The sequence below is a fragment of the Pipistrellus kuhlii genome, unplaced genomic scaffold (assembly GCF_014108245.1).
Source record: "Pipistrellus kuhlii isolate mPipKuh1 unplaced genomic scaffold, mPipKuh1.p scaffold_m20_p_57, whole genome shotgun sequence".
Taxonomy (NCBI): Eukaryota; Metazoa; Chordata; class Mammalia; order Chiroptera; family Vespertilionidae; genus Pipistrellus; species Pipistrellus kuhlii.
In genome coordinates, this window is record NW_023425559.1 from 677,203 (window position 1) to 703,304 (window position 26,102).

Genomic DNA, 26,102 nt, shown 5'->3' on the forward strand with positions numbered 1-26,102 from the left:
GCGCCAGGAGGGCCTTCCGCCGCCGCCAAGATGGCGGGAGCGCGGCGGCGCGGGTAGGCGGGAGGGATGTGGCGGGCGGCGCTGGGCCGCGTGTGGTCGCTGCTGAGCCGCGCGCGGCCCCGGGGGCCCGGCGTGAGGCGGCTGTGCGGGCGCGGGGCCCGCCTGGAGGCCGCGGGGGGAGGCCGGCCCTGGCTCTGCGGCCCGCGGCGCTGGAGCTCCGAGCAGGCGCCCCGGGCGGCGCACTACCAGCTCGTCTACACCTGCAAGGTGGGCGCGGGGCGCGGGGCGACCGCCTGGAGGGGGCGTGCTCTTGGGGGAGGCGGGCCATGCGGAAATGGCGCTGTCCCCGGGGGCGGGGCCTTCCGGGAGAGGGGTGGAGCTATTTCATAGGGGCGTGTCCTCGGAGGGGAGGGGCCTTCTGGGACAGGGGTGGGGCTATTCCATAGGGGCATGTTCTTGGAGGGCGGGGCCTTCCGGGAGAGGGGTGGAGCTATGCCTTAGGGGGCGTGTCCTGGGAGGGAGGGAGCTACCATCAGGGGCGTGAGCTAGGAGGGGCGGGCCTTCTGGGAGAGGGGTGGAGCTATGCCTTAGGGGGCGTGTCCTAGGGGAGGGCTTTCTGGGAGAGGGGTGGAGCTACCACCAGGGGCGTGTCCTGGGAGGGGCGGGCCTTCTGAGAGAGGGGTGGTGCTATCCCTTCGGGGGCGTGTCCTCTGGGAGGGCAGGGGCCGCATGGAGGGGTGGAGCTATCCCCAAGGGCGGGCCCATGGCCTCACCTGCCGTGTCTCCATGCTCCACCAGGTGTGTGGGACCCGGTCCTCCAAGCGGATCTCCAAGCTGGCTTATCACCAGGGAGTGGTCATTGTGACCTGCCCTGGCTGCCAGAACCACCACATCATCGCGGACAACCTGGGCTGGTTCTCCGACCTGGATGGGAAGAGGTGAGGAGGCCACCTGGGCAGGGGTGGGGACAGAGTGCGGGTCAGAGCCCCACCCCGCCTCCCTGGGGCACCCTCACCCTAGTGAGGCTCACAAGCCCTCTTCTCTCACTTATCCGCCCGGAGGCGCAGCGAAATACCAATAACTGAACAAATAAGCCCAGGACCACTTGTCAGGGCCACAGGCCTGGCGGACAGGAGGGCCAGGCAGGGCGGGGCTATTTTATAGGGGCGTGTCCTGGGCTCCTTGCATTTCATGGCTCCTTCCTTCCCCTACGAAGATTCTCGAGGGCCTGCGAGGGGCAGGGAGCCGTCCTCCCTCCACGCCGGCGGGTGCGTGTGCAGCGTGTGGACGAGGCCTGGGCCTGCAGTTGTCTGCGCTCGGAGAGCAGGGGCGGCCGCGGTTGGGAGCTTCGAGCCAGTGGCCCTCGCAGTTCAGATTGGCGTCCGAGTCGCATTCTCCCTGGGAATGGGCGCTCATCCCCCCTGGGGCCGTGAAGCAGGCCCCCGAGGGCAGCGTGCAGTGGCCCGGATGCTACCCAGTGCAGGGACCCATGTTCCGGCTCACGCTTGGCCTCGGTGCCCTCGAGGGCCGCGTGCCGGGCCGGTGAGGGCCGGGGTGTCATGGCGCCCCCTCTCTCACAGGAACGTTGAAGAGATCCTGGCGGCCAGAGGGGAGAAGGTGCGCCGAGTGGCCGGTGATGGGGCTCTGGAGCTGGTGCTAGAGGCTGCGGGGGCCCCCGAATCTACCACTGCGACCGAAGGGGGTGCGGACGAGGATCCCACCCCCCCTGGCAAGACAGAACCCCGCTGACCCCGCCCGCCGCCCCGGGGAGGGCTGCCCCGGCAATAAACAGGCATCCTGGGTTCCGCTGCCGTCCCTGGTGCTGAGTCAGGAACTCCCAGCAACCCCGGCCACCACCGGCGCCCGCTCACCGGAGCTGGCCATGTCCTCTCGGGGCCGGACGTGGAGTCTGAGGCCTCCTGCCTGGCAGTGTGGCCTTGGCGGGGGGTTGGGGGGTGGGTCCCTTTGCCCTGAGGAACCTCTGCCTGCCCCTCTGCAGAGGAGGCTGTGTCCCCGTCAGGGAGGGTGGGAAGAGCAGACGGGGTGCAGGCACAGGGGGGCTCAGCCGGGACCGGTGTTTCTGGGGAGAGGCCTGGGAGGGACGGCCGTGAACCACTGTCCTTCCTGAGGCAGGATCAGCACTCAGGGCCAGATGCAGGGAGGCCCCCAGATCCCTCCCTGCCACCTGCCACCCCCTGGACACAGGCTGCTCACCGCAGCTGCCGGGGGGCTGGGCTGCCATGAAGGGGAGGAGGCGGGGGTGCCCCTCATGGTCCGTTCTCCCCCGCCCCCTGGGGCGTGCGGTTTGTCTCGCAGCCGTGTTTGACGGCCTCCCCAGGATGTTCCTGTGTTTATGAAAGTGTGTTTACTTCCCCGAGTGTTCTGGGCTGTGTGACCTTCAGCATGAATCACAGCCGTCAGATCTCGGCAGGATCTGAGCCCCGAGCGTGCGGCCCCCGAGCCTCGGCTTTGTTCTCCGGCGCCGGCAGCTCCTGCTTTGCCTCGATTACCCCCTGTCCTCTCCCTGGCACACCCCCCTCATTATTCCCGCCAGCGCCTCCCTGCCAGCCACAGGGACGTGTCCTCAGCGCCCCCGCCTGCCCTCTACGGAGCGCCGACCACGCGGGGCCTGGCTGCCCTGGGGCAGGAGCGGGGCCGGGCCCTGGGGCAGGATTCGGGGAGGCCTGGGGAGCTGGCTGGACCTGGCAGGGCTTCCCAGGACCCTCCCTTCACTGCTGGGCTTGTGGCTTAGATGTGTGTGTTGACCGTGTCGATTTTTATTTTCTGATGCTTTGACCTATAAGCCCTGCTGACGCTGGAGGGACTGTCCCCCATCCCCCTCACCCCCAGAGAGGTGACAGATGTCTGCGTGCACCGGGGAGGCACTAGACGCCCAGGGCACCCCCAACTGGGTGTTGGTGCCAGCCAGTCCGGGGCCTGCCAGCCTGTGCATGTCCTCTTCCCTGCCTCTGCCACCCGCAACCTTCCCGTGTGGCCCGTGGCCTGGGGGCCCCTCCCGTGGGACCTGCCACAGGATCCACGGCCTCTCCTCTCAGTGGCCCTTTGCAGCCCGGCTTCTCCGCTTTCTGCCCCCGGCCCCTCAGTCCCCCCCCCCCCCCCCCCCCGGCCAGCCCTCTCCGAGAGGCCAGAGGGCGTGTGTCGGGACATTCAGTCCCCCCCCCGCCAGCCCTCTCCGAGAGGCCAGAGGGCGTGTGTCGGGACATTCAGGGGGCTCGGCAGCGCCCACGACTGCCTGCGGCTGCGGGAAGGGACATGGCGCCGGTGTTGCCACGGAGCGCCCGGACCCAGGGTGCCGGAGCATGAAATGTTGAGAGGGGAAGGCCCGGCTCCATCTCAGGAGCGATGCCACTGTGTGCTCCCGCCTGCGGTCCCTGCCGAGCCACCCTCGCCCCTCGGCGGTCCCGGCCCTGAGGTCGGTGTGGGGTGTGGACAGAGCCGTGGGTCACGGGGAGTGAGGAGAAGGGGCCTCCTGGGCACAGTGCCTTTTGGGGGGTCCCTGTCTGCGGGGCGTCGCCCGCAGGCTGCTCTCTCAGCTGCACCTTCACAGGCCGTTGAGACCCGAAAGGCAGGCACTTCCTGGCATGTGAGTCCAGTTAGGACAGCGGCTGCCCCTGGCAGGGCCAGGCCGAGGGGTGAGGGTAGGGGTGGGGGTGGAGCAGGCACTCCAGGTGGGCAGGCATGTGGGAGCCTGGGGCGTCTGCCGCCGCCTAGCTTACCCCCCACCCCCCTAACACCCACACAAACAGCATTCGCTTGGCCGACTTTATTTCTCCGGAAAAACAGAAGGATAACGTACCCTTGGCTCGGAAAGGACCGTGGACAGCGTGGCCGACACGGAGGGCAATAAATACGCACAGACGTTCAAGTTCCGGGCGGCGAGCAGAGGCCGGAGCCCTGGCGCCTGACCGCACTGCCAGCCCGCCCTCGGCCCCACACCCCTCCGCGCCCCTCCCCTCCGCCCAGGGCCCAGGGCGGCTCCGGAGCAGGACCTGGAAGAGGAGGTGCCATCTGTGTCTTGGGGCAGAGAATCCACCCCAGGCTGGGGGTGGGGGAGGGGCTGTAAGTGGGCCCAGGAACGGGTGTGGGTGAGGGCCAACCTGGGCACCGGGAGGGGCAGAACCCCTCCACACCGGGAGGAGGCAGGACGATGTAGCCCTAGCTGGTGGGGGGAGGGCGGGGCGGGCCTCCCCGCTCTGCTGACCCGCTGCCGCCCCATGGCCGTGTGGCAGCCTCCAGGCCATTGCCCGTCCGGCATGGGCAGGGGGAGGCCTGGCTGGCCCCGGTCCCCGCAGGGCCAGGCCCCATCCCCGGCCCCGGCCGGGCTCCCGAGCGCGGAGCCGAGGAACTGGACGCTCACCCCCCCTCCCCTCGGGCTGCCTGCTGGGGCCCCTGGGGCTGGGGCTCAGGGAGCCTGGGGAGGAGGAAGGGGAGGACAGCGGGGGCCCTCCTGGGGGTGAGGCCGGACTGGGACCAGCTCTGGGAGGACGGATGGACGTCCATGTTGTGGTGGCCCCCGAGGAGGCTGCACAGACCTGGGCGGGGGGCAGCAGGGTTTTCACATTTGGCCGCAGGACAGCGGTGGGCAGGGAGAGGCCCGGGCCTGGACAGCACTGGTCTGGGGCTGACATGCCGCAGGTCCGGGGCAGGGGCAGGGCCGAGGAGGGGCTGGCCGGGCAGGCCTGTGGGGAGCCGTGTACCGCGGGGGATGGGCCCAGGACAGAGAAGGCCTCCCCGATACAGGCCGAGCCTGCCGCCCCGGGGAGGGACCCTGGGGTGGGGGGTGCCCAGTCCGGCTCAGTGGGAAGTTCGGGCGCCCAGCCTGCTCCAGCCACGGCCTGGGAGGATCAGCTTCTCAGAGGCTGCAGGCAGCCTGGACGACAGAGCCGCTCCCCAGGCATCCGGGAGGGGGGCGCTGGCTGTGGGTTCGAGGCCTTAGCTGGTGCCGGGCTGGCACTGCTGCCGAGGCTCGGGGGGCCCGCCCGCCTCCTGCTCCGGGCTCCCGGCGAGGTCCACCCGCTGCTCGTCCATGCGCTTGGCCTGCACCCTCTGGATGAGGCTGAAGAAGTCCTCGTCGGGCATGGTGGGCCCGCGGGGCAGCCCGTCGGGCGGCGGGCAGCGCTGGTCGTCGATTCTGGAGGACTGGGCAGAGCGACACACGGTCAGGCCTCGCCCTCCAGGCCGGCGAGGCCCGTGGACAGCCCCGGGCGAGGGCTGCGGCCAGGCCGGGCCGGCGGCCCCTGGGGGACAGCGCTGGGAGGGGGGGGTGAGCCAGGTGGGAGAGGAGCTGCCCGGGGCCCCCGAGCACCGAGTGTGTGGCAGGAGCCCCTGGGACGGGGCGGGAGGCCGAGGTGGGAGCTGCTCAGGGGCCTCTGGCCGAGCTGGAGGCGGGGGCCGAGCGGGCGCGTGGGCTTCTCCGCAGGGTCTGGAGCAGAAGGGCCAGGAGCCTGTGTGCATGTGGACGGGGGGCGCGGGGGGCTCCCCGGGCTCGCCGAGGCCCGTGCTTTCCTGTCTGTGGAACGAGCGTCACGTCTGCACTCTGCCCGCTCTGCCCGCCCCGCCCCACTCCCACCGCCTGTCCGCCCGGCTCTCCTGGCCCTGGGCCCCGTGCGGGGGGCTCCGGGGGCCGTCTGGCTTTTCTCTGTCCAGAGTGGAAGGCTGAGGGGTCCCCGAAGCCACTGCCTTGGGGGCCTGGGGACTCCCAGCTCTGTATGCACAGCCGACCTGAGGACGTCCAGCGTGGCCTCAGGGCATGTGACCACCTGTGGCCGCTGGGTGACACCTGCTGAGCCGCCCTGTCACGACACCCCCCCCTCTGGCTCCCCCAGACCGGCCTGAGAGGAGGGCAGAGCCGGGGCCGGGCAGCCCGCACGCCCACCTGGCACTTGATGAGCATGTTGAAGAACTCGTCGCCGGGCGCTGGGGGGTCCCGGTCGCCCCGCAGGTGGCCCAGGTTGTTGTGGGTGACGCGCAGCCCGGGGAGGCGGCCCAGGCTGGCCCGCTGGTCGTCCAGCCGGCGGCTCTGCGAGCTGGCGATGAGGTCGAAGAGCTCCTCCGTCTGCGGGGAGGCTGTGAGCGGCGGCGGGGCTGGGGGACAGGGTCCGGGCGGGGGTCAGCCCGGAGGAGGGCGGGCGGCGCTCGAGGTGCCAGCCCGGCCCCGCCCACAGCACCCCGAGGGGGCCCACCCCTGCCTCCAGGGAGCGACAGGAGGGGAGCATCCCCGGCCCCGCCCCCAGACGCGCTCCTGGCACCAGCCTGGAGGGCGGGCGGGCGGGGGGCGGGATGACGCGGCCCGGAGGGAGGCAGCTCTGGGCGGCGGGGGCGGGAATGACAGGGGGCACTTTGCAGCTGGCTGCACCGCCCGCGCCCGCGCCTGCCCTGGAGCCGGGGGCTCGGCACCTTCAAGGTCAGGGAGCCGGGCTCACCCGTCCGCTCCTCCAGGGCGGTTGCGGCCATGGCCTCGGCGGCCCCGGGCTGGCCCTCCTCCAGCGGGCAGCGCTGGTCCTCCATGCGGCTGCTCTGGAACTTGCTCAGCAGGTCGAAGAAGCACTCCTCGTCCGCGGACGGGACCCGCGGGAGGCTCTGGGGGCGGGAAGGGGGGCAGTCGGCACCCCCACAAACACGGCCCGGGGGCTGCCGGGCCTGGGCCAGGGCAGGACTCCCCTCGGCCTCTGCTGGTCCCAGCGGCCCCGCCCTGCCCCCAGCACCGCCGTCCAGCCCGCCCGCCCTCGGCCATGACCGTGCCCACCCCTGGGTTGCAGCTGGACCACCTGGGCCCCGGGAGACGCCGTCCGTGCAGCCTGACCCCAGGGTGACCCAGCTGGGCCAGGCAGGTCCCCCCGGCGGGGCCAGGGCAGGGTGAGGGTCCTTGGAGGGAAGGGACAAGATCCTGGGTCCCGGGCCTGGGGAGGCCCTCCTGGCAGGGTGACTTTGGGCCTCGGTTTACACATCCACAGGAGGGTGGCTGGAAGGTGGGGTCTGTGGGGCCACCCCAAAGGGCAGAGCCAGAGCAGGCCAACCCCCCAGCCTCCCGCCCCGGCCTGGCCTGGGCCTGAGGGATGACAATGACGCTGTTGGCCAAACAGCACCCCGTCACCTCCCCTGCCAGCCCACCGCCCTCTCTCAGCCGTGGCCTCCGGCTCACCCTGAGCTGGGCGTGCAGACACCACCACCTCACAGGGGAGACTGAGGCAGAGGTCACCCCCCACACACACACACACAGGTCACACAGCAGCCGGAGCAGCCCAGCCTGGCCTCCCGCTCGGGGGGTGGCAGCTCCAGGTCAGAGACCCAGGCAGGACCTCCTCCCCCCCCCCCCCCCCCCCCCCGCTGGGCAGGCCCGGAGCCAAGGGTACATAGCTTAACCCCACAGGTCCCTGCTCTCCTGTGTCCCCCAACCTCACAGCTGGCATGAGGGGCCCTGACTGGCCGCCTCCACTGTAGGTCGTGGGCTCTGCTCCCGGCTCAGCCAGGAGTGGGTGAGCACAGCAGCACCCACACAGGGCCAGGGGAGGGGAGCCAGGACAGGTGTGACCCCAACCTCTCCAGCCTCCCCCAGACTGACGCTCAGGAGAGGCTTTGTCCAAGGCCTCTGTAGCCTGTCGGGGCCGGGGTCGGGGCCAGGCAGGCCGGCTTGGGCCTGCACCGCTGGCCAGTGGCTCTGAGCCTCCAGCAGAGCCCACGCCGGGCCGGGCGCCCCCACCCTCTGGGGCACCTGGGAAGGGCTGACGCTCCCCGTGTGACGTGGGGGCTGATACCAGGGCACACGGGAGGGTCTGGACAGCCGGGAGCCCCACAGCCTTGTTCAGGCCCCCCCTGCTCCCACCGGGAGGTGACAGGGCTGTCCCATGCCCCAGCCTCTCCTCTGCCCCAAACTCGGGCTCCGTCCCCCGGGTCTCGGAGCCCCTCGGGTCTCAGCCAGCCCCTCATGGGGAGCACAGCCGCCCCCCGGCCTGGCTGCCCCTCCCAGCCTGCCCACCAGCCCCTGGGGTGATGCCACAGCCCAGTGCTGCCCAGAGCCCAGGGCAGGAGGAGGGCAGGGGGGAGGCCGCGGGGCAGGGAGCACCCTAACTCACCGGGCACGGGGCCCTGGGGTGACGGGTCACCCAGTTCCCAGGGCTGGCTGCACGCCCACCTGCCCCCCCCGCCCCATAGCTCTGCTGGGGCCCAGCTTCTCCCGGACCAGAAGGCCCCCCTCCACCTGTCAGGGCCCCACTCACACGGCGCCCGGAGCTCGCTGGGTCCACCAGGTGCTGGCCACGTGGAGCCAGGCAGGACGCCAGGTGCCCGTGCCACCTCGCCGCTGAGACTCGGGGCCCTGTGAGCTGTGAGCTTAAATAGGACCTGGTGGGGGCCCTCCCGTCCCCGCCCACCAGCTGAAGCTCGCTCCCTCTCTCTCCCTCTCCTCTCTCCCTCTCTTCTCTCTCCCTCCCCCTCTCCCCCTCACGCACACGCACAGGCGCTCCGTAAACACTCGGAAATGGATTTCCCTGAGCACAGCACTGAGCCTGCTGGCTGGGCCCGGGGTCACCCCGGAGGGCCGGGGAGATGGGACCCCACTCCCACCCCAGCCCCGCGTCCTTCCCTCGCTGGGCAGCCCGGAGACACCACCCTTTCCCCAGCCGCTTGGGGGCCAGGGCTGCTGCAGCCCCGGGAGCTGGGCCAGGGCCGTCCCCCTTGGGGCTCGGTCACCCTCTGCACCGGCTGTGTAGCCGGACACCCCCACGGCCCCGCCCCCCACAGCAGCCCCCGCCCCCCCCTGCCCTGGGGCCCTGGGGCCTGGCCTCTGGCTGGCTCGGAGCCTGTCCTGTTACAGCGGCCAGCCGGGCGGGACTCACCCAGAAGCACCTGCCGTGGCTGTGCGCCTGCAGGACTGCGGACAGGATGGGGCCTGGGCCTCCTCCCTGCCCCGTTCCTCCCACAGCAAGCACAGAGCCCGGGGGCGGGGGTCCCCCACAGCCCAGGTTCTGCCCCCTGAGGCTGCCTCCCGTCAGGGAGCTGGGCCAGGTGCCTGGCGGGCAGGGGCTCCCCCTGCCATCGGGGTCCGGGCCTCCAGTGGGGCCGGGCTCAGCACTGCCATAGGAGTCCCCCCACAACACCGGCACCCCAAAGCCCGCTGTTCTCACAGGGCCACGCCTCAGGTGCTGGGCTGACACCCCTGCCCTCTGCCTCAGTTTCCCCTCTAGGGTTTCTGTGAATGAGCTGCACAGGGCAGGCCCGAGTGCCGGCTGCTGTCTGCTCAGAAGAAGGGGTTCCAGGTGGTAGCTACCGGGGTGCCGGGAGCAGCGTGGCGGGGCTGACGGACGGGGGCCGGGGGCACGCTGGCCTGGCTGGACCGGGCCGGCCTGGGCCCTGGGCCTGGGCCCACCTCTGGCCGGAGCGAGGCCTCGGCGTGGAGGTGGGCGCACGTGGGCCCGGCTGCCTCTGCGAAACCTCCGAACGGGCCGCCCGTGGGAGGCCGACGTGGGAGAGGCGTGCGGGAGCCAGAACACGGGTCCCCTTTGTTCTCTCAGGCGTGGGGTTCGGGCTCTGCCCCCGTCTCGATCAGCCCGGGTCACATGACAGCGGGGTGCTGCCGCCTGGGAAGCACGGGGTGGGGAGCCCGGGGACGGGGCCACGGGCAAGGCCGGGCGTCACCCCCTCACAGCCCTGTCGGTCCTGCCTGTGCCACGGCCGCGTGGCTCCGGGGCCTGGGTGTGGGGTCCTCCCCGTCCGGTCCCCTCTGGCTGGGCCGCTCCAGGGCTCCCCCGGGCCCCCTGGGCCTGCCCAGCGCTGTCCCCATGCCCGGTCCCAAGGCCAGTTCCCAGGCCCTCGGACCGCACCGCCCTCCCCTGGGCTGAGGCCCTCTGCCCGGTCCCCAACAGCACAGCCAATCACCGGGGACCAGGGTCCCCTCCTCAGCTCCATGCGCACAGGCCCTGGCCGCTGAGCAGCCCGGGGCCAGATGGGGGCGGCAGAGGGGGAGGGGTGGGAAGCAGAATCCTGCACCCATACCCACAGGCGGGGACGGCGGGACAGCTCGGAGGGAACTGTGTTTAGACCGATTCCAGAGGCTTGGACCAGGGGTTCAGGCTGACCTCTGAACCCTGACCTGCTCCCATGAGCCTGGAGGGGCTTCAGGGCACAGTGGGACACCTGCCAGGCTGTAGGCCATCCCGTCCCCAGGTGGGCTGCCCTGTCCTCGCTGGCACTGCGGCTCTGTCCGCGGGGTCGGCCCGGCTGGGTGCGGCTGACAGCCCCCTGCAGGTCCCGGGCAGCCAGGGCCGTGACCTCTGCCCCCGTCTGGTCCTGGTGGGCGGTGAGGCCCCGAGCCCCCTGCTGGGCCGAGAGGCTGCCTACCGTGTGTGGCATCTGCACCCGGACCTCGGCGCTGTCCAGCGGGGAGTGGCCGCCCTCCCGGGGCCTCCTCTCAGCAGCGTCCGGCCCCTCCTGGTACTTCCTGCTCCTCACCGGGAGGGGCAGCAGGTCCCCGCCCGGCCCCCGCCAGTCCCCCGCGTGGTGGCTGTCTCCATTCTGCTCCTGGGGAGGGCGGGAGGCCAGGCGTGGGCGGGCCACCCGCACCCCAGACCCTGATGGGGCTGGGACGTGGCCAGGCAGGGCCGAGGGGCTGCGGGGTGAGGGTCACGCGGGCAGGGCCCTGATGGAGGGAGGGAGTGGGCGGTGGCACCCCGGGCCTGGGGGCCTCGGACCCGACGGCAGGGGTGATGGACAGAGGTGCAGCTCAGCGGACAGGCAGCGAGCGGCCCCATTAGCCCGCGGCCACGCGCTGGCCTCTGACCTCCTCCGCCCCCGCGTGTCCCCAGCCGCCGGCCCGCCCCCCCCCCCGCCCGCCCGCCCGCCGGCCCGCCCGCCCGCCCGCCCGCCCGCCCGCCCGCCCGCCCGCCCGCCCGCCCGCCCGCCCGCCGGCCCGCCCGCCCGCCCGCCGGCCCGCCCGCCCGCCCGCCCGCCCGCCCGCCCGCCCGCCCGCCCGCCCGCCCGCCCGCCCGCCGGCCCGCCGGCCCGCCCTGGCCGCTCACCCGCTCCAGGGGCAGCCGCAGCAGGTCCCAGGTCTCCGCGCTCAGCCGCTGCGTCCTCTTGGGCCTGGCCCCTGCCAGACAGCGGCGTCAGCCCCGCCGGCCGCCAGGGCGCTGGCGGGGGGCGCTGGGGAGCCGGGCTGGGGGCGGGCGGACCCCGGGCCGGCTCGCCCCTCCCGCCAGGGGAGGCGAAGGCGCGTGCGTGGCCGTGGGGAGGGGAGGCGGGTGCGCCCTGCCGCCCCGGTCCAGTCTGACTCGGGTCCCCCGTGAGGGCCCGTTCCCGAGCTCTGGACCCCGCCCTCGCCCGCCAGGCCCCACGCGGGCCCCCCGGCTGCAGGCCACAGCGGGCGCCCTCAGCCCCAGCCACGCCTCCCGCCCGGACGGTCCGAGGGACGGAGCCACCGGGGTCCAGAGGGGGCTGGAGGGCTGGCTGGGCGGCTGGGCCCTCTCCCCGTCCGGCCCCCGGGCTCTGAGGGCCACACCCGCCCGCTCTCCAGAGGCGGGAATGAGCCGGCCGGCCGGCGGGAGCACAGTGGCCCCGGAGCCGGAGCCGCTGCTGCCCTCCCGCCCCCGAGCCCCCTGGAGGGGGCGGCCCGGCCCAGAGCACGGTCAGGGCCCCGCTCCTCCAGCCCGCGAGGAAGAAGCAGGCCTCGCCCCCCGCCCCCCCCACGGCACTGGGCACTGCCCGCCTCTGCCCTCTGCACCGATGGGAGGAGGGACACCTCGGTCCCAGGGCTGAGGGGCCCCAGGGCCGGACACAGTGGCCCCCCGACCCCCTAAGGGCCCCCTCGGGCCCCCCACCTTGTCTTCCGGTCCCCCTCGGCCGCTCCGACAGGCCTGGCCCTCCGCGGCCCCGGCCCCGGCAGCGGCAGCAGCGTCCGGCTCCGGGCGGTCCCGTGGCCAGCCCGGCGGCCTCGGCCCACTAAATGCGTCCTCTGTGTGCGGAGCCCGGCCTCCGCCTGCCCGCCCGGCGCCCACACCTTGGCTGACTGGGGGCATTCAGGCCGGGCACCGCCGGCCCGCCCGGCCCGCCCCTCCCACCCAAGGGCGAGGCCTGGAAACTTCCCGCGTCCCCCCTCCCCCCCTCCTTCCCTGGTGCTCACGTCTGCCCGCCAGCCACCGACATCCTGTCCCAGCCGACCCCTGGCCGCCTCACCAGGACGGACAGAGTCCCATGCCCCTCTGCCCACCTACCCCCCAACCCGCCTGCCCCCCATCCTATGCCCAAATCCCTCTGCTCAGGCCCCATTAGCTCTCCTTCCTCCCGGCCAGCCCTGCTGCTCCCTCCCCTCCTGCTAGGATGACCACGGGCCCACTTCCCAGATGGGAACACTGAGGCACGTAGCCAGCCAGGACACGGCAGAGCGGGGCCAGAGCCCACAGTGAACGGCCGTGGGCGCCTCCACACGGGTCACCTCCATGGAGCTGTGAGCCCTGACAGGAGGCCGCCCGCCCTGGGCCCCTCTGCTCCGCACCCTGGACTCCGCAGAGGGACCGGAGGAGGGACCCGCAGGGCAGTGCAGCCTGTGGGGCCCGTCAGCCCGGCCCGGGGGGACCGACCGGGGACGCCCCACAGCGCGGCCGGCCGCTGGCGCACTCCGCTCTGCACCCAGGAACAGCCGCCAGGGGTGTCCCCGGCCCTCATCCAGCCCGCCCACTGCCAGGTGCCTTGTGGGAAGGCAGCGGGCACCCAGGACACCTGGACTCTGGGGCCCAGACGCAGTGACAGGACGGCACCCCCCACCCCCACACACACACACACTCGCTGGGGGGAGGCCTCTCTGCTGGGGGGGAGGGGAGGAATGGAGCAATGGAGAGGCTGGGGTCCTCCAGCTGCAGGAGAGGCCCTGATTCCTCCCAGACAAGAAGGCCAGACACCAGCCACGAGCCACGCCCACTGCAGACCACGCCCCCTGCTCTGCTCCCGCCCACCGAATCGCCTGCACCCCCTGGGCCCAGCCAGGGCCTCCTTCCTCACTGAGCGCCCCTGCCCTCCCAGGTCTCCGGTTCCCCTCCACCCCCCACCCCGACGGACAGACTCTGAGTATGAGCCTGCCCCGCCCCCAAGGGAGTTCCCAGTAGGTGCTTGGCTCTGGGACCTGGCGCCCCCCCCCCCCCCCCCCCGCTCAGGAGGCATGGGGGGGGTGAGGAAATGCATGCTGACCGCCTGCAGCAAGCCGTGCGGGGCCCACCTGAGGGGGTGTCCTCCAGGCGCCCCTCCCGCCTCCAGTGGCCCAAAGGCCCATCTCAGAGCCGGAGCCTCCAGGCTGCAGCCCCCAGGCCAGCCCTCCGGCCTGGGCAGTGGCAGGGCCCCGCCCCCAGGATGGCCTGTTCCCAGGGCCCGCCGGCTCCCCCGGCCGCCAGCCTGGGGGGTGCTGCCGGGGGCCTGGCCGGCAGAGGAGCTGGCGGGAGGACAGAAGCCGCCTTGTTCGGCTCAGCGGGCTGCTCACCACCACGGCCCCCTTCCCTGGAGGACGGGCCTTTCCAGGCGCAGCCAGCCCTGCCCCCCCCCCCCCCCCCGCCTCCCGCCCCCGCCTCCCGCCGAGCTCCCGGACGGTGCCCGAGGGCCAGGGCCGCCAGAGCTGCCCATCCTCAGAGACCCTGGCCTGATGCTTCCCGGGACCCCCTCCACCTCGTCTCCTTCAGACACAGCACCCCCAGAGCCGGCAGGCTGCGGCTCCCAGAAGCCTCTGCTCCCTCCCTTCACTCTTCAGCAATCTGAGGTGGGGTGACGGGTACCCCCACCTCCTAGGACAAGCCCAGGTGAGGGGCAGGGGGTGCCCCGGGACACAGCCACCCAGGGCGGGGCCAGACCCCCGAACAGAAAGACCCGCCGGGCGGGGAGGGCAGCCACCTTTCGGCCGGAGGCCACCCAACACCCACGGCCCCCCCCCCCCCCCCCCCCCCCCCCCCCCCCCCCGTCTCCATCTGTTCGCTCCGCGGGAACGCTCTGTCCCCACACATCGCTGACCCGCTCGGGGACGCAGCCGTGAGCGATGAGGTCACACTGGCCGGACGATCAGTGCCGGTCTGCTGACTCAGCCTCCTCCTCCCGCCCCCCATCTGGTCCCCTGGGAGCAGTCAGCGAGGGTGCAGGGGGGCAGCACGGTGGAAGCAGAGGGCCCTCCCACACCCTCCTGCCGGCCGAGGGTGCCCACAGGCTCCTGCTGCCCAGAACCATGAAGAAGGGGCCCGATGCCCACACTGGGCCCCGAGGAGTTCGGAGACACCATCCCACGCTGTTCCAGCCCTGAATGCCTCATCCTATCCCAGCTCCCTGCCCCAACCTGCCCTGGGGAGGCAGGGCCGCCGACTGCCCCAGCACCTGCCCAAACAGCCCATTGAGCCCTCACGCCCACCCCGGGTCAAACGCTGATACCCCCTGGCCCAGGGGCTCCCCTCCCCTGTTTGAGATCAGAGCCCCCCTCTGTGGGCCCCGCACACCCGCCCTGCAGAGCCAGGCCCTCCCAGGCAGCCTCCGGGCACGGCCCCGCCTGCCGAGGCCCCGCCCGCCCAGCGGACTCACCCTGAGCCTCGTAGCCGGCCAGGTCTGGCTTCTCGGCGGCCGCCGGGCTGCTCAGCCGGCCCAGCGCCAGCTGCAGCTGCGCCACGTTCATGCGGGCCGTCAGCTCCCCGTTCCGGTCCCCGATCTGCGGCCAACGGGGCGGTCAGGGGCAGGCCGGCCGGGAGGCCCCGTGGTCTCCAAGGAGGCCGGGCTGCACCTGCCCCGGAGGTGGGGGTCTGTCCCTGGGTGGGGCCTCACGCCCAGGCCGCCTCCCACGCTGACCCGAAGGCTGGGGCCCGAGCAGCCAGGCCCTGTGCCCGAGGGCCCTCCTCGGCACCCTCCATGGGCCTCGCCAGCTCGGCCAGGCTGCCTCCTCCAGGTGCCCGCCGGCTCCGGGCTCCCCCGGCTCCTGCTGGGACAGGCTCCGGAGAAGCTGGGTCAGAGGCCGTGCAGCACCAGGAGCGAACCGCGGGCAGGCAGGTGGGCGGGGGGGCGGGCTTCCGCAGGAGCGCCAGGGCCTGTGCCCAGACGGACAGGGCGGCCCCGGGGCAGGCTCTCCGCCCAGGCCCCCCAGCCCCAGCTCTCCTGCTCCCGCACCTGAGGCCGCACCTGCCCCTGGACCAGGGCCCTGGGGTCCGGCAGGCGCTGGGGCGAGCCAGGGGAGGAGGCAGGGCCCTGCTCTGAAGGGGCTGCTCCTTGGAGGCAGGCGGGGGCAGTGGTGGGGGCAGGGGCGGGGGCAGGGGCTGGGGCAGGGGCGGGGGCAGGGGCAGGGGCGGGGGCGGGGGCAGTGGCTGGGGCAGGGGTGGGGGCAGTGGCTGGGGCAGGGGCGGGGGCAGTGGCTGGGGCAGGGGTGGGGGCAGGGGCGGGGACGGGGGTGGGGGCGGAAGCAGTGGCTGGGGCAGGGGCGGGGCGGGGCGGGGCGGGGCGGGCAGCCGGGCTCACCTCCTGGGAGATCTCCAGGTGCTTCTTGGCGAAGGTCAGGGCCTGGGCCGGGCTCCCCATGGACACGTAGGCGTTCCCCAGACTCCAGCACGCCCGGCCCTCGCCCACTCTGCCAGGGGGGAAGCCGAGTCCACATCTGCACGCCCCCCCAGGCCTGCCGCCCTCCCACCTGCCCAGCCTCTCAGGCCCCCGCGTCCAGGCGGCCAGGCCCAGCCTGCCAGGAGCGGGAGGACAGAGGGGGGTCCGCGGTGGCAGCCACGAGGAGTGGAGTTGGGGGGCTGGACACGCTCCGCTGCCAGGGTTCCCGCGTGGCTTGCTCGCCCCCTAGTGGCCGGCAAGGCTCTCACCCCTCGGGCTCCCTCCACCAGCCCCTTGGGCCATTAAACCAAGCTTTGCCGTCCTAGAGCGCGATTGGGGGCAGTGCGTGCGACCTGTGACCTCTGCCATCGGGCTCCAAACCCTCCCCACGAGGGACAGCGCCCCGGGGCCCCTCCGCTCCCCCACCCGTCCCGGCCACGGCCCACCCCAGACCGAGGGCGCGGCTGTGGCCAGGGACCCCCGGCCTGTCTGTCCACGGAGTGCTCCCTCCGGCTGGCTGTGCCAGGGTCCCTGCCAGGGCCCCGGGGTCGGGCGGAGCGGGCTGCGGAGCCGCGGGCACCCACCGGTCGGCCAGCTCCTGGGCGATGAGCAGGTGGCGCAGGTGGTACTCGGCGGCCCGCTCGCAGTCCTGCAGCAGCGTGTAGGTGTTGCCCAGGCTGTAGCAGGCCTGCGCCTCCACCGCCCGGTCCTTCAGCTGCCGGGACAGCTGCAGCGTCTTCCTGCGGGCGGTCACCCCGGGCGGATCACCCCGAGGCTCCAGCACCCCCTCCCGGGGCAGGTCACCCCAGGCGGGTCACCCCGAGGCTCCAGCACCCCCTCCCGGGGCAGGTCACCCCGGGCTCCAGCACCCCCTCCCGGGGCAGGTCACCCCGGGCTCCAGCACCCCCTCCCCGGGGCAGGTCACCCCGGGCTCCAGCACCCCCTCCCCGGGGCAGGGCCCTGCACAGCCCCCCACCCCTGTCCTGTCTGAGGTGGAGGGTGGGCAATGGGGCGAGCAGTCCCCCCAGGCCTGGCTGGTCCCCTCTCAGGAGGCCACCGCGCTGCCCCCCTTGGTCAGGATGCAGCACCCCCCCAGGCTCTGCCCACACTGGCCAGTCGCCCCCCCCCGGGGCAGTGCGTGTGGACTGGCCTCTGCCCAGGGCCGCCGTGCAGCCCCCCAAACAGGAGGCCAATGGCCTGCGAGTGTCCTGGCCCCGTCAGGGCGCCCAGAGCCAACGGTGCTGAGTGTCCGAGTCCATATGGGCATGGCTGTGCTGGCTCCGGGCCCCCAGTGACCGGCACCGGGAGGCCCTCAGCCGGGCGGCGGGGCCCTCTGCCTACTTGTAGTACTCGGCGGCCACGTCGAAGCGGCCCAGGAAGATGTGGGCGTTCCCCAGGTTGCTGTAGGCCCTCCGCTCGGCGGCCTTGTCTCCGAACTCCTTCGCGATGGCCAGGCGCTGGGGGACGCACCGTGGTCACCCCGCAGCCTTGGTCACCGCGCAGCCGGGACCGAGCCCACGACTGTGCTTCCCGCCCACGGTGGCCGCCCCCGTCTGCGTCCGGAGGGGCAGCCCGGAGCCAGCACTGAGCCCGGCACGGCCTGGGGGGTGTCAGGCCGCCCCCAAGGGGCAGCCCTGCCGCCGTCCACCCCACCATCTGCCCGCCCGGCCGCCCTCACCTCCTTGTGGAAGGTGGTGGCCTCCACGAAGCTCCCCAGCAGGTAGTGGGTGTTGCCCAGGTTGCCGTAGGCCCTGCCCTGGGCCGCCCGGTCGCCCAGCTCCTTCACCAGCGACAGGTTCCTCCTGGGGGCGAGTCCGTCAGAGCCGGCCGCCCGGGGCAGAGGCGGCCCTGGACGCCCCGGCAGCCCCTGAGCCGTCCCTCAGCTCCGGGCCCTCGCTGTGTCCGAGCTGCGGGGCCGGATTGACCCGCCCCAACGGGAAGCCATCTCCGGCCCAGGCGCTCGGCCAGCCTGGCCTGGCCGTGTTTTGGTGATCCTCGTCCGGAGGGAGGAAGAGAAGCAGTGATAGGACAGGCGCCCACGGGCTCCCCTGCACAGCTCAGAACGGGCGGGCTCCGAGCCTGCACCCAGGGACCCGGACCCGGGACCCCCACCCGGCGGCGGTGCCAGCCTGGCCAGGCCACCGATGAGCTTTAAGGGCCACAGGCGCCTGGCGAGCGGTTCCCTCCTCCCCCCCCCCCCCCGGCGGGGGGCGAGCACCCACAGGACCTGCCCTGCCGCCGAGGGAGGCTCCGGAGGGGGCCTGGGGGGAGGGGAAGGCCAGCCCGGCTGCCCCTGTCCGGGCCTCCGGGAAGGGGGGGCTGTGCCTGGCCACGCAGGCAGGCAGGGCGGGCGGAGGGTGTGTGTGTCTCTGTGTGTGTGTGTGTCTCTCTGTGTGTGTGTGTTGAGTGTGTGTGAGATCCGTGCCCCCCTCCTCCCCCCCGCCCCGCTCACTCATAGAACTCGGAGGCTCTGCGCAGCGCCTCGCGGGCGTCGGGGGGCAGGCGCCCGGGGTCCTGGGCGGCGCTCCAGGACAGCTGCTTGCCCTTGGCGTGGAACACGTTCCCCATGTTGTACAGCGCCCGGGCCTCTCCGACCTGCGGGCGGCACGGGGGCCGGAGCCACGTCTGGGGGAGGCGTCGCCCCCGGCAGGCACGTCCCGTCCCGTCCCGTCCCTCCAGGCTGTCCCGGGCCCCAAAGCCAGGACTGGGGAGGGCACCCCCAGGCCACGTGCTGCTGTGGGGGCGGGGAGGGGGCGCTGGCCGGCCCACCTTGTCGCCCTGCTCCTGGGCGATGTCCAGGTGCCGCTGGCAGCAGACCGCAGCCTCGTCAAAGCGGCCGAGGACCTTGAGCGTGTTGCCCAGGTTCCCGCTGGCCTTGGCCTCCCCCATGCGGTCGCCGATGGTCCTGGAGGCGGGGGAGCAGGCGCACACCTCAGGGTGACCGCCCGTGGGCAGGTCTGGGGAGCCGGGCTCAGGGAGGCCCCGGGTCGAGCAGCAGGGCGGGAGGGGGGGGCCTTGAAGTGAGAACTAACGTTCTGACTCGCAGGGAGTTTGACCTGCCTGAGGCGGGGGAGGGGGCGGGGTCTGCTGGGCGCCCGGCGCTGAGGTGGCTGGGGAGGGGCTACTGCAGCCTGCAGAGGGGCCGGAGGGCAGGAGGGGCCGGAGGACAGGAGGGGCAGGAGGGGCCGGAGGACAGGGACACGGGAGGGAGGCTGTGGAGTTGAGGCCGGAGGAGAGCAGGGGCAGGGAGGGTGGACACCCCTCTCCACACAGCCCCGGAGACTGGCACCAACACACGGACACACACATGTGCTCATGCACAGGGGACACTGGGCCTCACCCGTGCTCTCACCCACTGACATAGAGAGACATGCTCACACGTGTCTCAGCTGGGGACACTTCCTGCATGCTGGCCCCCCTCCCAGGCCCCTGTGGACCTGAGAGCTGACCCCCTACCCCCCACCTGGCACTGACAGCCAGGCCCTGAGGGCCTGCACCCTGAGGCTCCCTGCTCCCGTGCCCACACCCCTGCACCCCCGCTCCTGCGCCTGCCCCCGCTCCCCGGGCCCTCCCCCCTCCCCATGCCCCCCTCCCCCCCCTCCCCGGGCCCTCCCCCCTCACCATACCCACCCCCGCTCCCCCCCTGACCACGCCCACCCCCGCTCCCCCCCTCACCGGGCCCGCCCCGCTCACCGGGCCCTCCCCGCTCACCCCCCCCCACCAGGCCGGCCCGCTCACTGAGCCCGCCCCCTCACCGGGCCAGCAGCAGGTCGTGCCGGTGGTAGGCCAGGGCGCGGGCGAACTCCTTGAGGTAGAAGTAGGCGTTGCCCAGCTGGCTGTAGATGGCGCTCAGCGTCCGCAGGTCCTCGGTGCCCACCTGCACGGCCGCCTCGAAGAAGGCCACGCCCGCCTTGAAGTCGCCCGCCTTGCACAGGCGCTCGCCCTCCAGGGCCAGCTCCAGGCATGAGGCCTCCATCCTGCGGGGAGAGGGGGTGAGCCTGCCCGGCGCCCGCACACACCTCCCCCCGCCCGCACAGCCGCCCGCACACACCTCCCCCGACCGGACAGCCGCCCGCACACACCTCCCCCCGACCGCACAGCCGCCCGCACACACCTCCCCCGACCGGACAGCCGCCCGCACACACCTCCCCCCGACCGGACAGCCGCCCGCACACACCTCCCCCCGACCGGACAGCCGCCCGCACACACCTCCCCCGCCCGCACAGCCGCCCGCACACACCTCCCCCCGACCGCACAGCCGCCCTATACACCTCCCCCCGACCGGACAGCCGCCCTATACACCTCCCCCCGACCGCACAGCCGCCCGCACACACCTCCCCCCGACCGGACAGCCGCCCTACACACCTCCCCCCGACCGCACAGCCGCCCGCACACACCTCCCCCCGACCGCACAGCCGCCCGCACACACCTCCCCCCGCCCGCACAGCCGCCCTATACACCTCCCCCCGACCGGACAGCCGCCCTATACACCTCCCCCCGACCGCACAGCCGCCCTTTACACCTCCCCCCGACCGCACAGCCGCCCGCACAGCCGCCCGCACACACCTCCCCCCGCCCGCACAGCCGCCCGCACACACCTCCCCCGCCCGCACAGCCGCCCGCACACACCTCCCCCCGACCGCACAGCCGCCCTATACACCTCCCCCCGCCCGCACAGCCGCCCGCACACACCTCCCCCCGACCGCACAGCCGCCCTATACACCTCCCCCCGCCCGCACAGCCGCCCGCACACACCTCCCCCGACCGGACAGCCGCCCGCACACACCTCCCCCCGACCGCACAGCCGCCCGCACACACCTCCCCCCGACCGCACAGCCGCCCTATACACCTCCCCCCGACCGCACAGCCGCCCTATACACCTCCCCCCGCCCGCACAGCCGCCCGCACACACCTCCCCCCGACCGCACAGCCGCCCTATACACCTCCCCCCGACCGCACAGCCGCCCTATACACCTCCCCCCGCCCGCACAGCCGCCCGCACACACCTCCCCCCGACCGCACAGCCGCCCGCACAGCCGCCCTATACACCTCCCCCCGCCCGCACAGCACATGGTGCCCGGCTCTCAGCACACGGCGCCCTGCACACAGCACATGGTGCCCGGCACACAGCACACGGCGCCCGGCACACAGCACATGGTGCCCGGCTCTCAGCACACGGCGCCCGGCACATAGCACATGGTGCCCGGCTCTCAGCACACGGCACCCGGCACACAGCACATGGTGCCCGGCTCTCAGCACACGGCGCCCGGCTCACAGCACACGGACACGGTGCCCGGCACGCAGCACACGGCGCCCGGCACACAGCACATGGTGCCCGGCTCTCAGCACACGGCGCCCGGCTCACAGCACACGGACACAGTGCCCGGCACACAGCACATGGACACGGTGCCCGGCTCACAGCACACGGACACGGCGCCTGGCTCACAGCACACGGCGCCCGGCACATAGCACACAGACACGGTGCCTGGCACGCAGCACACGGCGCCCGGCTCACGGCACACGGACACGGTGCCCGGCACGCAGCACACGGACACGGTGCCCGGCTCACAGCACACGGCGCCCGGCTCACAGCACACGGACACGGTGCCCGGCTCACAGCACACGGCGCCCGGCTCACAGCACACGGACACGGTGCCCGGCACGCAGCACACGGCGCCCGGCACACAGCACATGGTGCCCGGCTCTCAGCACACGGCGCCCGGCTCACAGCACACGGACACAGTGCCCGGCACACAGCACATGGACACGGTGCCCGGCTCACAGCACACGGACACGGTGCCCGGCACACAGCACACGGACACGGCGCCCGGCTCTCAGCACACGGCGCCCGGCTCACAGCACACGGCGCCCGGCACGCAGCCACGGCGCCCGGCACATAGCACACGGTGCCCAGCACATAGCACACAGACACGGTGCCTGGCACGCAGCACACGGCGCCCGGCTCACGGCACATGGACACGGTGCCCGGCATGCAGCACACGGACACGGTGCCCGGCACACAGCACACGGACACGGTGCCCGGCATGCAGCACACGGACACGGTGCCCGGCACACAGCACACGGACACGGCGCCCGGCACGCAGCACACGGACACGGTGCCCGGCACACAGCACACGGACACGGTGCCCGGCACACAGCACACGGCGCCCGGCTCACAGCACACGGACACGGTGCCCAGCACACAGCACACGGACACGGCGCCCGGCACACAGCACACGGTGCCCGGCTCACAGCACACGGTGCCCGGCTCACAGCACACGGACACGGCGCCCGGCTCTCAGCACACGGTGCCCGGCTCATAGCACACGGACACGGTGCCTGGCACACAGCACACGGACACGGCGCCCGGCTCTCAGCACACGGACACGGCGCCCGGCTCGCAGCACACGGACACGGCGCCCGGCTCTCAGCACACGGACACGGCGCCCGGCTCTCAGCACACGGACACGGCTCCCGGCTCTCAGCACACGGCGCCCGGCTCACGGCACACGGACACGGCGCCCGGCTCGCAGCACACGGCGCCCGGCACGCAGCACACGGCGCCCGGCTCTCAGCACACGGTGCCCGGCTCGCAGCCACAGCCACGGCGCCCGGCTCCCAGCAGGCCCACAGACGGGAGCCCCAAATCAGGTCATCCTGCTGGTGCCTCCCACCCTCCGGGGCTGTAGGGTTCCCTGCCCTGAGCCCCAAGAGGAGCTCCAGGTCCCCGGTGAGGGCCGGGGAGGCTCCCGGCGGGGGACACTCCCCCCAGCTCCTTTCTGAACTGTGCCAGCCCCTCGGCGCGGCCGTGAGGGGGCGGGTGAGGACCTCCCCGCAGAGGGAGGAGCGGGGAGGAGCGGGGTGGGAGGCGCAGAGCTGGCCAGCAGGGAGCCGCATGGGGGCCGGGCAGGTGTCTCCGGGGCCTCCCCTCCCGCCGTCCTGGTGCTGCCCCTCCCAGAAGCCCCTGGGCCCTCCCAGAGTTCCCTCTGCCCCCTCGTGGGCACCCTTCCTGCCAGTCCCACGCCTTCTCCGTGGTGGGCCCTGGGGTGGGGGGTTCCCCAAGGCTGAGCAGCCGGGAACCGCAGAGTGGGGGGAGGTCAGCGAGGGGTGAGGGGCTTGGAGGCAGGGTGGGCTCCACCACACGGCGGGGCCAGCACGAGGGGGCTGCAGGTCCGGCCCACGTGAGGGTGGGGTCCAGAGGGCAGAGCCCTGGGAGGACCTGGGCAGTGCATGCCGAGTGGGGGGCCAGGCCCCCGCCCACACCAGATGCTGCTCCCAAGGGTGTCCGGCCGGGCACCCCCCACCTGCCCTGAGGCCACCATCCGCCCCCAGGATAGCTCAGCCGATAGGACGGGGCCTAGATCATCTCTTCCGTTCCCAGCCCCTGCTGAGGAGCTGAACCCCCAAACCCTGCAGGCTCGCACCACCCCCAGGCCCCGATCCAGCCCCCAAGGCTGCTGCCTGGCACATGCCCTGCAGGCCACCACTCGGGGCCCTGTGAGGCCGCCCAGCACCGCCAGGCCTGTGGGTGTCTGCCCCCACCTGGCGAGGTGCCCCCGTGCCCGGTCAGCCCTCCTGCCGGCTGCCGGATCCCCACCCTGAAGGCTGCAGGGCCTCCGCGAGGCCTGTGCACCCATGGGCTGCCAGGGCGCCCACTCTCGGGGCAGGAGTCAGGCCCGGCCGGCCAGGGGTCCCTGGTCCCTGGGCTGTGGTCGTAGCCGCCCCCCGACTCACCGCCCAAAGCCCAGTGGCTGCTCTCAGCACGCCTGACCGCGCGCCTCTCCTCGCCGGGGGCCGGCGGCGGCTTTCCCAGCAGCCAGACCGCAGTGGCGGCGGCTGGCGTCTGCCAAGCTCCCGCCGCCGCTGGTCCCGGCGATGAGTGGCTATGGCTCCCCAGTGGCCAGCCTTCCTGCCCGCTCGCCATATCACCGGGGCTTCCCCTCCTCCCGACACGCAGGCGTCCAGGCACACGGCCCACCCCAGGATGCAGGCCGGGACCAGGCCTCTCCCGCGTCCCCTCCGCTGTCTCCGGGCCGGAGTCCCGTCTGGTCCCCCCGCTGGGCTCGGCACCACCCGCACCTCGCTCCCATCGCAAGCCGGGGGTGACCAGGAGGCTGTGGGCCTCCAGCTGTGCGTGGTCTCCCAGCCTCTGCTGGTCTCTCTCTCTCACACATACACACACTCTCACACGTACACACTCCCATACATGCACGCACACACATGCACGCACACACTCACACATGCATGCACACACACCGGACTGCACACAGCCGGTGCAGCAGGGTGGACTCCTGCGGCTCTTTGGGACCGAACACCGGCTCTCCGTCAAGCAGGACCCGGGGCCATTGCTGCCTGCACAGCCCTCCCTCCTGGGGCCTGGAGGGGTCCTTCAGGGCGGCCTCCTGCTGCAGCTGCCAGCAAGCCCACCCACACCCCCCCAGCGAGGGGCCCAGGAGCCACCGGCCCAGCCCGCGCCCGGAGCCACACAATGGGGCTGTGTCTCCTCAGCAGCAGGGAGGCGGCAGGCAGGGCCTTTCCCGCCGCCGCGCCCTCACTCTGCCCTCACTCTGCCCTGGGCGCCGGCAGAGGCTCCCGCTGCTGGGCTGCCCGAGGCCGGGTCTTAGGGCGGCCGGGGAGCTGGGGTGACCATGTCCTTTCAGGTCAGGGCCAGGAAGGTGCTGTCAGGCTCACCCCCGGGCGCTGCCGAGAGCCGCGCTGCCCGCTCGCACACCTGCCCGCTGGTCTGGACACTGGCCCAGGGCATCCCCCTGTGGCACACCCTGCACAGGCCTGGAGTCAGCAGGCAGGCACGCCGCCCTGGGCAGGGCCACCCTGCCGTCCCTGCCGGGCACGGGGCCGAGCCCAGGCCGTGCCATCGCGGTGCGTCCGCCCGGAGGCAGGTGTCTTTGGAGGCGGCACACACCCACCTGGTGGCTGGCACTGCAGCCTCTCCCAGGGCCACCCGCTAGGCCGGGCTGGGGCGGGGGGCGGGCAGAGGCCGTGCGGGGGGATGCCAGGCTGAGCCGGAGTGGCTGGCAGCCCCCGCCCCCTCCGGCCGTGCCAGGCGGTCCACGCGGGGAGGAGCGGCCAGTTTCCAGTCTGGGAGGGGGTCCCGGGCATCCCAGCCGCCCCCTGCCCGCCCCTCTGCGGGCCTTTGGGGTCCCCAGCTCTCCGGGCGGGCCCTGCACCCCCACACCCGCTTTTCGGGGGCCCCCCTCCCCTCCCGCATCCCCGCTCCTCACCGGGCGCCCCCCAGCCCTGCGCCCCGGAGGGGAGGCGCGTCCTCGCCACGTTGCGCGCCCGCCGCTGCCGCCACCGCCGCTGCCGCTGCCTTTGTTCGGGTCGCCGGCCTCCCCTCCGGCCCCGCGTTCCCCCGCGCCCCCCGGTCCCCCGGCCCAGCGCCCCCCGCGCCCCCGGCCCCGCGCCCCCCGCGTCCCCCGGGTCCCCGGCTCCGCGCCCCCCGCGCCCCCACCTGGAGCCCAGGCGCCGCGCCGCGCCGGGCAGCTCCTCCGCGGCGGGCGGGGCCGGGCTGGCCATGGGCCGGGGTCGCCGAGGGCCGGGCCCTCCTCGCGCCGCGCCCGCGGGTCCCCGCGCGCCTCCGCCGCCGCCGGTCCGCTGTCTGTCTGTCCGTCCGTCCGCCCGCGGCCCGGCCGGGCGCCGAGGAAGTGATGTGCCGGCGCCGCCCTCCTCCCCGCGGCCGTGATGTCACGTCCCTCCTCCCCGCGGGGAGGGGAGGGCACGGCGGCGGCGGCGGCGGCGGGCCCGCGGCGGGACCTCCTGCGCCCGGCACCCGGCGGCGCTGGGGCTCCCGGACCCGGATCCAGGGCCCCACCGCGGAGCCCGCTGGCCGCCCCCGCCCCGCCTGCCGCCCCACGTGGGCGGCTGGAGGCCCGCCGCCTTTGTTCGCACCCGCCCCCTGGTGACCCTCTGCCCCCTCCGGCCCAGGCCCCTGCCCCCCTTACCTGGGGGCGTGGGCATCGGGAGCCCTGGTTAGACCTGGGGGTGCGGATCGCACACAGCAGCGCTGCCCGGTGACCCCGGCCCGGGAGGAGGGAGGAGGAGGAGGGTGTGGAGGGCCTGGGCCTGGCCAGACGCAGTGGACAGAGGCAGCCCGGGCCCTGCTTTCCTCACCACCAGGCCGGAGCCTGCAGCGCCACGTTCCCTCCTGCCCTGGGCCTTCCCTGCGGGGAGGGAGGTGCATGGGGCTGGGAGGATGCGGGGAGGGCTGCCTCTGAGCGGCCGGCCGGTGTGGGCGCCGAGCCGCCTCCTGCTCTGAATCCCCAGCGCCCCGAAGGCCAGACTGTGAGATGGGGCCTCAGCCGCCTGCCCTGGCCCTGGCTCTGCCCGCTCAGGGCGTCCTCCCCTCCAGTCGGGGCAGGGCCAGCTCCCGGGCACAGCGGGCACACGCGGGTCGCACCCCCTGACCCTTCCTGGTGCAGCCAGGAGACCCCAAGCCCCGGAGAGTCCTGGGACCCAGCGGGATGCAGACGGTCCAGGGGCGGGAAGTGGGCTGCTCCCCCTCAGCCCCCTCCTCCCCCCCGCCCAGC

The 26,102-nt window shown here is 73.7% G+C and overlaps 2 protein-coding genes across 5 annotated transcripts; one reads left to right on the top strand and one right to left on the bottom strand.

Moving 5' to 3' along the window:
- The first annotated feature begins 2 nt into the window (after positions 1-2).
- On the top strand, positions 3-1,850 carry DNLZ (DNL-type zinc finger). Its single transcript, XM_036416962.2, has 3 exons — positions 3-267; positions 799-938; positions 1,581-1,850. The coding sequence occupies exons 1-3, from the start codon at positions 67-69 to the stop codon at positions 1,747-1,749; spliced, it is 510 nt and encodes a 169-aa protein (XP_036272855.1). The 5' UTR covers positions 3-66; the 3' UTR covers positions 1,750-1,850.
- GPSM1 (G protein signaling modulator 1) lies at positions 194-25,178 on the bottom strand. Of its 4 annotated transcripts, XM_036416843.2 has the most exons (16): positions 25,028-25,178; positions 19,311-19,532; positions 18,325-18,460; positions 18,008-18,150; positions 17,234-17,357; positions 16,897-17,012; positions 16,140-16,295; positions 15,478-15,586; positions 14,557-14,680; positions 11,034-11,104; positions 10,357-10,536; positions 6,444-6,600; positions 5,897-6,105; positions 4,119-5,160; positions 3,042-3,044; positions 194-209 (listed from the first exon to the last, which is right to left on the bottom strand). In XM_036416843.2, exons 1-14 carry the CDS (start codon positions 25,090-25,092, stop codon positions 4,954-4,956), a joined length of 2,019 nt encoding a protein of 672 aa, XP_036272736.1. In that variant the 5' UTR covers positions 25,093-25,178; the 3' UTR covers positions 194-209; positions 3,042-3,044; positions 4,119-4,953. The 4 variants fall into 4 exon arrangements, with proteins under 4 accessions (XP_036272736.1, XP_036272737.1, XP_045429838.1 ...); XM_036416844.2 differs by lacking the exon at positions 10,357-10,536; XM_045573882.1 differs by lacking the exons at positions 14,557-14,680; positions 15,478-15,586; positions 16,140-16,295; ... (4 more) ...; positions 19,311-19,532; positions 25,028-25,178 and adding an exon at positions 11,832-11,850.
- Positions 25,179-26,102: the final 924 nt, after the last annotated feature.